The 13713-nt window shown below is 40.7% G+C and overlaps 1 protein-coding gene across 1 annotated transcript in view; it reads right to left on the bottom strand.

The window, feature by feature from the left end:
- Window positions 1-13713, bottom strand: part of LOC126336305 (protein SSXA1-like) — a 149191-nt gene that overhangs the window by 82437 nt on the left and 53041 nt on the right. The window contains exon 4 of the mRNA XM_049999845.1: window positions 6289-6329. Within this exon, the coding sequence (XP_049855802.1) occupies window positions 6289-6329 (41 nt within the window). The remainder of the gene's footprint in view (window positions 1-6288; window positions 6330-13713) is intronic.

Below are 13713 nucleotides of genomic sequence, written 5' to 3'. Positions count from 1 at the left end.
GCTGTTTCAACACACTATGCACAATAGCATCTAGATCTGGGGCTGTATCCATAGCTACTGACAAGATGCTTCCCATATCCCACAAAGAGAAAGAGCAGTTACATTCTTGTTGGCTGTCTGAACTAAATTCCATATGCATCCTCCCTACAGCTTCTTTCTGGTACAGGAATGTTGGCTCTCTTATGCCATCATTGCGTGCATTATGTCAGCTGGGGAAGTTCACATACTCCCATTATTCATTACGGCATGGATAGGTGTCGATCTTCCTTTACCAGAGATCTTCCTGATAGACACCTGCATTCTTGTGGCTGGTTTGCAGCATTTAATGGATTTCAAAAAACTTGTCCTAATGTTTTTCTGCTTTCTTTAATTGTTTGTCATACTTTTGCCCTAATGACCCAAAATACTGCTAGGTTCTTTCTCATTGGTCTGGTTTTGAATAGCAAACAGAAAGTATGGCCAAGATGGAATCTGTGGTGGAGCTGAATGTGTTGCTTGGCCTCCATTCAGAAGACAGATATCCTCTGATGCCTAGAATTTTTCTTTCCTTTGCATAAAGACAGCAATCCTTGCTCCACACAAGATGATCAACTGAACAATTTAAACACTTTGGAGGAGATATATAGGATTAATTTGTTTCCTGTGTCTTTGATCAGTGTCTGTTACATGTGGCTTCACCAGCACACTCAAGAGTTGTGTGATGAAATTTTTGGCATTGAAAACACCTCACTGAGTTTGATATATAGTTTCAATTTTAAGATCTGATATAGTCCGGTAGTATAGGTGATTGAATGTTAGAAAAAATACTGCAATTTTTTCTGGTTACCCATTTACTTTTCTTTATAAAGTTCTTCACCCCTGGGATACTAACACTTGCCAATTTTTCCTCGAATCCTTTGGAACACAGGTTTGCAAAAATTAATGGCATTATGTACTTCAGTTGAAATAGGTTATAAAACTTTATTTTTGAAACCTAAAAGCTTTGACACTTGTTGTGATGTAGTTGTTTCGACCAGCAGAATGCCATTTCAAAGATGTTTGACTTATTTCAATAAACTATCAATGGACTCTTAAGCCTTTATGAATGTAGAAAGGTGGGATCTATTCAATAGATCTTGTATCTCTTTTAACTACTACAAATGAACTTTGGCAAACTCGTGGCCTATTACTATTGCAAATTTGTGTCCTATTAATATTTACACTATTCTCGTGGTGTGTTTTCTCAGAAGGAGCGTCACCTGAGATATTTTTATTGACTTGGCATCACAACTCACTGACAGTCCACTCTTTCCATCAGGAGTGTGATTCTGAGCCATAAGAATCATTTCAATCCGACAAGGTGTGAGGGACACAAATATCTAACCCAGACAGAGGCCCATAGAAGTGGGGTGCAGCACTTGCTGCAGAGGGTGCCTGCATTTGACTTGTTTTCCTCCACAGCCATCCATCCCATCAGCATGTCATAAACCTTGATGCTGAGGTTGTGGGAAGTTTTTACTATCCTTGTGATCTAGGCAATTAAGCCAAGACCCCAGCTCTCTGAGGCACACAACATTTCACCATCACATCTCATGATGGTCATACTGAAAGTTTACATTAATAGAGAGTTGGTAGTAGTGAAGTGAGCTGGGCAAATGCCCATGGGGCAGGACATTTATAAATGAGCATTCCTCAGGAATTTGCCCAAAACAGTTTAAAGGCCCAAAATCTGGGCATTAAAAAAAAAGTATTTTTCAAAATTTTTACTACTAGAATGTATAATTTAACAATTAAAACAAGGGATTGGAGAAAACTCCCGATATTAGAAGTTAGTAAATGTTTACATTTAAACATATTTATTTCATTTATTGCCTTTATCACTAAGAACAAAAGGAAAGATGAGAGAAAATCCTCACCCCCCCCCCTCCAAAAAAATTTTTTAAATTTGCTATACCAATGATGGACACATGTTACTGACAGATATTTATCATTTACAATGTCCTTTTTATCTTTACCAGTTCTACACACACACAAACACACACACACACACACACACACACACACACACAGCATTGAACTGCCATGTAGTGATAAGCTGGTACAAAATAACATTGGCCTTAGGTCATCACTTTGTAATGTAACACACTTTATAATCCATGTGAAATCTCTGAATATTCCTGAAGAATTATTATTGATAACAACATTACTAACAAATGTATTAAACAACTGGCATGTGTTTCTTGATAATAAATGTTAAACCCTTTTCAGTAAAAAAAATACTTTATTGTCAGATGTAGTGACATGTGAGACAACTTTTGTATAATTGCACTGCTTTGAAAATAAAATGAGAACATTCATAAAAAAGGTTTAATAACATAGAGTCGATACCGAAGGTGACACTAGTCTATTCCTACAGAATCGGCGACTCTTGGACTCGTGGATGTGCAATCGGCACATGACCCATCCCTAATTACAATCATTGCAGATAAACTTTTTTTACTGTAATATTTTTGCAGTAGTATAGTATAAGTAATAGGACCATGAGATGACCTTGAGTAATCTCTGTGAATACCTTGAGACTCTGGCAAAACAATTGGGATGATACGCGATTACAAGAACTCAGCAAGAGAGTTCTCTTAGCCTCTGTCACCTTTATTCTCCAACTTTCTGCCTACATGTGGTGCCCCTGTTAAGCCGAGCAACTCAGAGGAAGGTTGGGTAACCAACCACAGCAGGAAACTGAGTCGGTGAGCAGACAGGAATTGGAGGTAGAAGGAAATGGGAAGGCACCACTGATGCTTTTCACATGAGAACCCCGTAGCTTTGCTCAGTTCTAAATTATCCGGAGCTTCAAGTCCCCCAGTTGGATGTCTGGGGGATACAGGATTGAGAGAAGTCACTAGACCAACAACACGGTGCAAATTATCCCTGCGCACTGTAAGAAAGATTGCAACATGGAATGTGTGTGGGCTAATTCAGACATGAAAACTTGCCATAGTAGAGGGAGAAATGAACCTGTGTGGCCTGGATTTTCTTGGGCTTCGTGAGACTCACTGGATAGGAGGTGGCCATTTCATGACTAAAGGAAGGAACACTGTGTACTTTTCAGGGAGTAGTGAGCAAAGTACAAACGGTGTTGCAATAGTTGTTCCTAGAAATCTGAACAACTGTGTTATAGGTTATGAATCCATTAATGACAGGATCATCTCTATCAAACTAAATGCTCTCCATGCAGACTCATCATAATTCAGATCTATGCTCCTACAGCTAGTGTCAGATGAGGAGATGGAGAAGTTTTATGACCAACTGGAGCATGTCCTTAATAAGATCCCTACCAAAGAACAGACAATAATCCAAGGCAACTTCAATGCTAAACTTGGAGGTACTACACAAGACTTGCACTTAAGTCTCTCTTCATCCCCTTACAAAAGAAAGGGTCTATCAGGTACTGCTACAACTACATTGCCCTCATATCTCATGCAGGTAAAATTTTGCCCCACATTCTGAACCAACATTTGAAGCCATACATTCAGCCTCACATATCCACAGAACAAGCAGGTTTTGTCGAAAGGAATGAAAGGAAAGGAACTCATGAGCTGATCCTCAACATAAGACAAATACTTGAAAAATTGCGAGAGTTCTGTGTTACAGTTTTCATCTGCTTCCTTGACAATAGTAAAGCCTTGACAGTGTTGTCTGGGAAAGTCTGTGACAGGTGCTTGCAGAGTTCGGTGTCCCACCTCACTTTATAGCATTGATCAAAAGTCTATACAATAATCTCTTCACAGTTGTAAAGACAAGTACTGGCATGTCTGTCTTCTTCAGAGTATCAGAAGGTGTGCGACAGGGTTGTGTCCTATCCCCACAACTGTACAACATCTATGTAGAACATGTCATTAGAAAAGCTCTTGATGGTTGGACCAAAGGCATCTGAATTGGTGGGAGAACTATCAACAATCTTCATTTTGCTGATAACACTGTGCTTTTAGCCAACAGTGAAGATGAAGTTGCTGATCTACTAACAAGAATAAAGGACATTAGTCTAGCATATGGATTAGACATCAACATCAGCTAGTCCAAACTCATGATAATTGATCAGGAAGAACAGATCCATCTTACAGATCGATTAAAGGAACTGGAAGTCGTGCATTTCTTCACCTATCTTGGGTCAACCAACTGCACCAGCATTAACTCACCTGAGGATGGCGGCCAGCTGGTCCGCCGAAATATTGTGTCTGGAGGACGAAATGATCCGGCTGCAAACCCGTGAAGAATATCTGCAGTACGAGAAGTTGTGAAGATGAGATAAGAAGACAGATCAAACTAGGGTGAATAGCTGTGAAGAAGCTCGTCAAGATCTGGTAGAGCAGAGCAGTAACAAACACCATGAAGATCTGGCTAGTCAAAACACTCGTGTTTTCTGTCTTCTTTTATGGTTGCAAAACATGGACACTCAAGGCCAGAGACAAACAGCACATTGATGCGTTTGAGCTTTGGTGCTGGCATAGGATGATACACATAAAATGGACCAAAAGAAGGACAGATGTGTCCATTATCGTACAACTCGATATCTCCAGGTGCCTTTCTGTTTGAGTCACCGAAAAAATTCTCCAGTTCTTTGGCCATATTGTGAGAAGAGATGAAGAAAATCTAGAGAAAATAATCTGGCAGGGAAAGATCGAGGGCATAAGACCAAGAGGAAGAGTAGCAAGCAAATAGATAGATCAAATTAGAAGATCTCAGGTCTACCTCTTCAATAGGCACTAAGAGAAGCTGGCAGCCGTCCGGGATGGAGACACTTGGTTCATGAGGTCACAACACTCAGCAATGAGAACAATGACTTATGGTGATAGCAAAAGTAAAAATACTACCTACAGGCCACCAACTTAATACAAACTGTACCATATTTCCACAATTACATTTAAACTTGAGTTTTGTTTTCTTTTTTTTATTGTGCACTACCCCCACTGAAAATGTATAGTTACGTTTACAGTCCAATTTATTTCCCTAACTCTCAAGCAGCTTTCTCTACTTGGTTACCCAACCACTACCAAAGCACTGTTGCAAAACACCTTTTCCAATACAAAATATCAGTTTAGATTTTTTATGAGCACCACTTATCAATTAACCTTTAAAATGCATAAATGCTTGGTCATTTATAAATTTTGGACATATGCCCAGGCATTTATCCTGGTCATTTGCCCCAACATATAAAAATGCCCAGGCATTTTGCATCACTAGTTGGCATTGCTGGACAGCCTACAGCTTGGAAATCATAAGGCTACCAGGCCCAAACCCAGTCATTACAGGCTGGGACCATGAGGGGTGAAAAAAGGCAGTCACAGGTTATACTTGCAGCACATAAGGAACATACTGGAGTTGTAAGACCTTTGGAGGCCACTAGAATTGAATTTTTGGAATTGTCTACACAATTCTTCTTTTGTCCTTGGACAGATTCTAAAAATATATAAAAAAATAATAATAGTAAAAAATAAAAACAAAAAAATTCACAGTCACAGGATAGCTACTAATTGTTCAAGATAATTTTTTGATGATGAATGTTTCATTATTTCCTCAGGTTCTTTAAGGCTTCTAAATATGGTGTAAGTCCCACTAGATAAACTCGGAGCTCAAAATAACACAATTTCTCAAACTGCTATGAGATATGCTGAAAACAGTTGACAGTAATTTTAAAATACATTTATACACATAGGAATTAAGATCAAATGAACACAGTGAATTCTAGTCTTTTATAGTTTTTACATAACTTTTCATTTCAGTTCCCAAAGAAGAAAACTTTCATCATAAAAACCCAAGATTCAAAGTGATCTGCTTTTCCTCAGAGATAAAATCACAATAGCATTAACTCTGAGTAAATGTGGTAGAGTCACCTTTGCATTAATCTGGCATATTTTTGTTACATTAATACAACCCAAATGGCTTCTGTTCATAGTTTCCGCTACACAGAAATACCTTATTTAACCATGATGTTGACTCTCTCAAGGAAGCATTTTAACACTTTATTTCTTACACTAAACTGAATGAAGTAAAAAAATTGCTACCATATTAACACTACACATTGTCAAGCAACTACCATAATTAGTAATCACAGTGTCATCTAAACTGTACAAATAAAACATGTTTCTATTGATTACTAGCATATTCTTCAATACGACAAATATTTCACTAGTCTAATTAAATTCTAAACACTGTTTCTAAGATCTTCTCTAGTATTAGTTTTTTGATTATTAAAACCAAAATGTCCATGTGTATTTTGCAAGACTGCTTAATGAAATAAATTGCCACTACCTGAAAGAGTACTGGTCTTTTTCCTTGGGTCTCTCTGTCACCTGTAAAAAAGGACACATTTAATTACTCATCAATGATTTTCCTAAACATAGAAAAAAAAGACAAGCCTGAGTGCAAGAGTTTTCTGTTATATGATGTTGTGGCTGGTTTGATGCAGCTCTCCAGTGTATTCTGTCCTGTGCAAACCTCTTCATCTCTGTATAATTAAGGAAAACTATATGCGGTTGAACCTGTTTACTGTATTCACCCCATGGTTTCCTTCTACAATTGGTACCGCTGAGACTTCCCCCTATTACCAAATTAATGATTCATTGATGCCTCAACGAAGCTCTCCTTTTAGTCAAGTTATGCTATGCAGTTCGATTCAGTACCTTCTCATCAGTTTCTTGATCTACATATCAAATCTTCAGCATTCCTCTGTAGCACCACAATACAAAAGTTTCTATTTTCTTCTTGTCTAAACTCCTTCTTGTCCACATATCACTTCCATACACAGTTGAACACCAGGCAAATGTAACAAATGCCTTCAGAGAAGACTTGCCAACATTTAAATTGTATTAGACTTTCTTAGATTTTCTTGTGATAGCCATTTCTTTATACTTTGACCATCATCAATTATTTTGCTATCTATTTCTTTTAGTGTCTCATTTTCTAATCTAATTCCCTCAGCATTACATATTTTAAACTGGCTACATTTCATTACCACTTCTTTATTTTAATTCATACTCAAGTCCTTTGCCATCCAACAGAATTACGCTGTTACTGGCAAACCTCAACATTCTGATTACTTCTCAATGAACTTTAATTCCCTTCCAAAAATTTTCTTTGGTTTCCTTTAATGATTGCTCAATGTATATCCTGAATAATATCAGAGATAGGCTGTATCTTTATGTCACTCCCTTCTTAACCTCTGCTTCCGTTTCATGCAATTCAACTCCATTAACTCTAACCTGATATCTGTATAAGTTGCAAACAATCTTTTGCTCCCAGTATTTTGTTCCAGGTATCTTCAGAATTTCCAAAAGTGTACACCAATCAAAATTTTTCTCTAAATCTACCAATGCTATAAATGTAAGTTTGCCTATTTTCAACTTATCTCAACAGGGTCAGTATTGTCTCACATGTTTCTACATTTCTCTGGAGCCCGAACTCCTCTCTCCTGAGACTGTCTTTGCCCAGTTTTTTTTTTTTTTTTTTTTTTTTTTTTTTTTTTTTTTTTTTTTTTTTTTTCCCCCCCCAGTCTTCTGTAAAAGATTCATGTTCATTCTCCTGTAAAAGATTCATGTCATTATTTTGCTACCATGGCTTATTAAATTGATAGTTCGGTAAGATTCTATCTGTCAGCACGCATGCGCACACACACACACACACACACACACACACACACACACACACACACACACACACAGAGGGAGAGAGAGAGAGAAAGAGAGAGCTACTGGCATCTCAGTGCACCATTCATTGTGTGTGAGTTGTGCATGTATGAATGTGTAAGTGTGTTTTTTCAACTGATGTAGGACTTTGTCTGACAGCTAAAAACTAATCAACAGTTTACATTTAACTGTGCCTGTCTACAGTTAATCACCTGCCCCCATGAACCATGGACCTTACCGTTGGTGGGGAGGCTTGCGTGCCTCAACGATACAGACAGCCATACCGAAGGTGCAACCACAACGGAGGAGTATCTGTTGAGAGGCCAGACAAACGTGTGGTTCCTGAAAGGGGTAGCAGCCTTTTCAGTAGTCGCAGGGGCAACAGTCTGGGTGATTGACTGATCTAGCCTTGTAACAATAACCAAAACGGCCTTGCTGTGCTGGTACTGCGAACGGCTGAAAGCAAAGGGAAACTACAGCCGTAATTTTTCCCGAGGGCATGCAGCTTTACTGTATGATTAAATGATGATGGCGTCATCTTGGGTAAAATATTCCGGAGGTAAAATAGTCCCCAATTTGGATCTCTGGGCGAGGACTACTCAAGAGGACGTCATTATCAGGAGAAAGAAAACTGGCGTTCTACCGATCGGAGTGTGGAATGTCAGATCCCTTAATTGGGCAGGTAGGTTAGAAAATTTAAAAAGGGAAATGGATAGGTTAAAGTTAGATATAGCAGGAATTAATGAAGTTGGGTGGCAAGACGAACAAGACTTCTGGTCAGGTGAATACAGGGTTACAAATACAAAATAAATAGGGGTAATGCAGCAGTAGGTTTAATAATGAATAAAAAAATAGGTGTACGGGTAAGCTACTACAAACAGCATAGTGAATGCATTATTGCCAAGATAGACACGAAGCCCACGCCTAGTACAGTTGTACAAGTTTATATGCCAACTAGCACTGCAGATGACAAAGAAATTGATGAAATAGATGATGACATAAAATATATTATTCAGGTAGTGACGGGAGACGAAAATTTAATAGTCATGGGTGACTGGAATTTGTCAGTAGGAAAAGAAAGAGAAGGAAACATAGTAGGTGAATATGGATTGGGGTTAAGAAATGAAAGAGGAAGCCGCCTGATAGAATTTTGCGCAGAGTATAACTTAATCCTATCTAATACTTGGTTTAAGAATCATGAAAGAAGGTTGTATACATGGAAGAACCCTGGAGATAAAGGTAACAGACAGATTATATAATGGTTAAGACAGAGATTTAGGAACCAGGTCTTAAATTGTAAGACATTTCCAGTGGATTCTGACCACAATATATTGGATATGAACTATAGATTAAAACTGAAGAAACTGCAAAAAGGTGGGAACTTAAGGAGACGTGACCTGGATAAACTTAAAGAACCAGCGATTGTACAGAGATTCAGGGAGAGCATAAGAGAACAATTGACAGGAATGGGGGAAAGAAATACAGTAGAAGAATGGCTAGCCTTGAGGGATGAAACAGTGAAGGCAGCAGAGGATCAAATACACTCCTGGAAATGGAAAAAAGAACACATTGACACCGGTGTGTCAGACCCGCCATACTTGCTCCAGACACTGCGAGAGGGCTGTACAAGCAATGATCACACGCACGGCACAGCGGACACACCAGCAAGCGCGGTGTTGGCCGTCGAATGGCGCTAGCTGCGCAGCATTTGTGCACCGCAGCCGTCAGTGTCAGCCAGTTTACCGTGGCATACGGAGCTCCATCACAGTCTTTAACACTGGTAGCATGCCGCGACAGCGTGGACGTGAACCGTATGTGCAGCTGACGGACTTTGAGCGAGGGCGTATAGTGGGTATGCGGGAGGCCGGGTGGACGTACCGCCGAATTGCTCAACACGTGGGGCGTGAGGTCTCCACAGTACATCGATGTTGTCACCAGTGGTCGGCGGAAGGTGCACGCCAAGACCGTAGGATCCTACGCAGTGCCATAGGGGACCGCACCACCACTTCCCAGCAAATTAGGGACACTGTTGCTCCTGGGGTATCGGTGCGGACCATTCGCAACTGTCTCCATGAAGCTGGGCTGCGGTCCCGCACACCGTTAGGCCGTCTTCCGCTCACGCCCCAACATTGTGCAGCCCGCCTCCAGTGGTGTCGCGACAGGCGTGAATGGAGGGACGAATGGAGACGTGTCGTCTTCAGCGATGACAGTCGCTTCTGACTTGGTGCCAATGATGGTTGTATGCGTGTTTGGCGCCGTGCAGGTGAGCGCCACAATCAGGACTGCATACGACCGAGGCACACAGGGCCAACACCCGGCATCATGGTGTTGGGAGCGATCTCCTACACTGGCCGTACACCTCTGGTGATCGTCGAGGGGACACTATATAGTGCACGGTACATCCAAACCGTCATCGAATCCATCGTTCTACCATTCCTAGACCGGCAAGGGAACTTGCTGTTCCAACAGGACAATGCACATCTGCATGTATCCCGTGCCACCCAACGTGCTCTAGAAGGTGTAAGTCAACTACCCTGGTCAGCAAGATCTCCGGATCTGTCCCCCATTGAGCATGTTTGGGACTGGATGAAGCGTCGTCTCACGCGGTCTGCACGTCCAGCACGAACGATGGTCCAATTGAGGTGCGAGGTGGAAATGGCATGGCAAGCCGTTCCACAGGACTACATCCAGCATCTCTACGATCGTCTCCATGGGAAAATAGCAGCCTGCATTGCTGCGAGAGGTGGATATACACTGTACTAGTGCCGACATTGTGAATGCTCTGTTGCCTGTGTCTATGTGCCTGTGGTTCTGTCAGTGTGATCATGTGATGTATCTGACCCCAGGAATGTGTCAATAAAGTTTCCCCTTCCTGGGACAATGAATTCACGGTGTTCTTATTAAAATTTCCAGGAGTGTAGGTAAAAAGACTACGGCTAGTAGAAATCCTTGGGTAACAGAAGAAATATTTAATTTTATTGATGAAAAGAGAAAATATAAAAATGCATTAAATGAAGCAGGCAAAAAGGAATACAAACGTCTCAAAAATGAGATTGACAGGAAGTGCAAAATGGCTAAGCAGGGTTGGCTAGAGGACAAATGTAAGGATGTAGGGGCTTATCTCACTACGGGTAAGATAGATACTGCCAACAGGAAAATTAAAGAGACCTTTGGAGATAAGAGAACCACTGACGGCCTTGGGAGAGCCAGTCCTGACAAACCTGTGATTGGATTGAGGAGTCCCTAGATAACAGAACGCAGCATGTCATTCTCAATGGAGAGGAGTCTTCCGAAGTAAGAGTAATTTCAGGTGTGCCACAGGGGAGTGTCATAGGACCGTTGCTATTCACAATATACATAAATGACCTGGTGGATGACATCGGAAGTTCACTGAGGCTTTTTGCAGATGATGCTGTCGTGTATCGAGAGGTTGTAACAATGGAAAATTGTACTGAAATGCCGGAGGATCTGCAGCGAATTGGCGCATGGTGTACGGAATGGCAATTGAATCTCAATGTAGACAAGTGTAATGAGATGCGAATACATAGAAAGATAGGCCCCTTATCATTTAGCTACAAAATAGCAGGTCAGCAACTGGAAGCAGTTAATTCCATAAATTATCTGGGAGTACGCATTAGGAGTGATTTAAAGTGGAATAATCATATAAAGTTGATCGTCGGTAAAGCAGATGCCAGACTGAGATTCATTGGAAGAATCCTAAGGAAATGCAATCCGACAACAAAGGAACTAGGTTACAGTACGCTTGTTCGCCCACTGCTTGAATACTGCTCAGCAGTGTGGGATCCGCACCAGATAGGGTTGATAGAAGAGATAGAGAAGAGCCAACGGAGAGCAGCGCGCTTCGTTACAGGATCATTCAGTAATCGCGAAAGCGTTACGGAGATGATAGATAAACTCCAGTGGAAGACTCTGCAGGAGAGACGCTCAGTAGCTCGGTACGGGCTTTTGTTAAAGTTTCGAGAACATACCTTCACCGAAGAGTCAAGCAGTATATTGCTCCCTCCTACGTATATCTCGCGAAGAGACCATGAGGATAAAATCAGAGAGATTAGAGCCCACACACAAGCATACGACAATCCTTCTTTCCACGTACAATACGAGACTGGAATAGAAGGGAGAACCAATAGAGGTACTCAGGGTACCCTCCGCCACACACCGTCAGGTGGCTTGCAGAGTATGGATGTAGATGTAGATGTAGATGTAGACCTCTACCATCTGGTGAGCAAGATGTATGAGACAGGCGAAATACCCTCAGACTTCAAGAAGAATATAATAATCCCAATCCCAAAGAAAGCAGGTGTTGACAGATGTGAAAATTACCGAACTATCAGTTTAATAAGTCACAGCTGCAAAATACTAATGCGAATTCTTTACAGACGAATGGAAAAACTGGTAGAAGCCGACCTCGGGGAAGATCAGTTTGGATTCCGAAGAAATGTTGGAACACATGAGGCCATACTGACCTTATGACTTATCGTAGAAGAAAGAGTAATGAAAGGAAAAACCTACATTTCTAGCATTTGTAGACTTAGAGAAAGCTTTTGACAATGTTGATTGGAATACTCTCTTTCAAATTCTGAAGGTGACAGGGGTCAAATACAGAGATCGAAAGGCTATTTACAATTTGTACAGAAAGCAGATGGCAGTTATAAGAGTCGAGGGGTATGAAATGGTAGCAGTGGTTGGGAAGGGAGTGAGACAGGGTTGTAGCCTATCCCCGATGTTATTCAATCTGTATATTGAGCAAGCAATAAAGGAAACAAAAGAAAAGTTCGGAGTAGGTATTAAAATCCATGGAGAAGAAATAAAAACTTTGAGGTTTGCCGATGACATTGTAATTCTGTCAGAGACAGCAAAGGACTTGGTAGAGCAGGTGAATGGAATGGACAGTGTCTTGAAAGGAGGGTATAAGATGAACATCAACAAAAGCAAAACAAGGATAATGGAATGTAGTCGAATTAAGTCGGGTGATGCTGAGGGAATTAGATTGGGAAATGAGACACTTAAAGTAGTAAAGGAGTTTTGTTATTTGGGGAGCAAAATAACTGATGATAGTCGAAGTAGAGAGGATATAAAATGTAGACTGTCAATGGGAAGGAAAGCGTTTCTTAAGAAGAGAAATTTGTTAACATCGAGTATTGATTTAAGTGTCAGGAAGTCGTTTCTCAAAGTAATTGTATGGAGTGTAGCTATTATGGAAGTGAAACATGGACAATAAATAGCTTAGACAAGAAGAGAATAGAAGCTTTCGAAATGTGGTGCTACAGAAGAATGCGTAAGATTAGATGGGTTGATCACATAACTGATGAGGAAGTATTGAATAGAATTGGAGAGAAGAGGAGCTTGTGGCACAACTTGACTAGAAGAAGGGATCGGTTGGTAGGACATGATCTGAGACATCGAGGGATCACCAATTTAGTATTGGAGGGCAGCGTGGAAGCGTGGAGGGTAAAAATCGTAAAGGGAGCCCAAGAGATGAATACACTAAGCAGATTCAGAAGGATGTAGGCTGCAATAGGTACTGGGAGATGAAGAAGCTTGCACAGGATAGAGTAGCATGGAGAGCTGCATCAAACCAGTCTCAGGACTGAAGACCACAACAACATGTGGTGTGTAACAATCTATTCTAATTAATATTGATATTCCATCTTGGATTTTCTAATACTTACTCATAATAACAATAATAGTAGTAGTTTCTGTAACTTCCATCATGTCAATTACTGAATAAGCTCAGTTCCTTCTTTAAGTCCTGGTAAACAAATTTTGCATCTTTCCTCAAATCACCCCCCTCCCTCCTTCCCCCCCCCCCTCTCTCTCTCTCTCTCTCTCTCTCTCTCTCTCTCTCTCTCTCTCTTTCTCTCCCCCCCCCCCCCCCCCAACTATTATTCCATGTTTTTCCCAATGTGTTTTCTACATAAAGCCAATTCCCTGGTACTATAAACAACATACTTTAGGTAAACTCACTCCTTACATTTTACTGCATTGTTGCCTTCATTTTCTTGAAAGCAAGTACAACTAATAGCTGTTCTTG

This window comes from Schistocerca gregaria, chromosome 2, assembly GCF_023897955.1.
Source record: "Schistocerca gregaria isolate iqSchGreg1 chromosome 2, iqSchGreg1.2, whole genome shotgun sequence".
NCBI lineage: Eukaryota > Metazoa > Arthropoda > Insecta > Orthoptera > Acrididae > Schistocerca > Schistocerca gregaria.
Note: the sequence above shows the minus strand (reverse complement) of the source record. Positions and strands in the feature narration are given on the sequence as shown.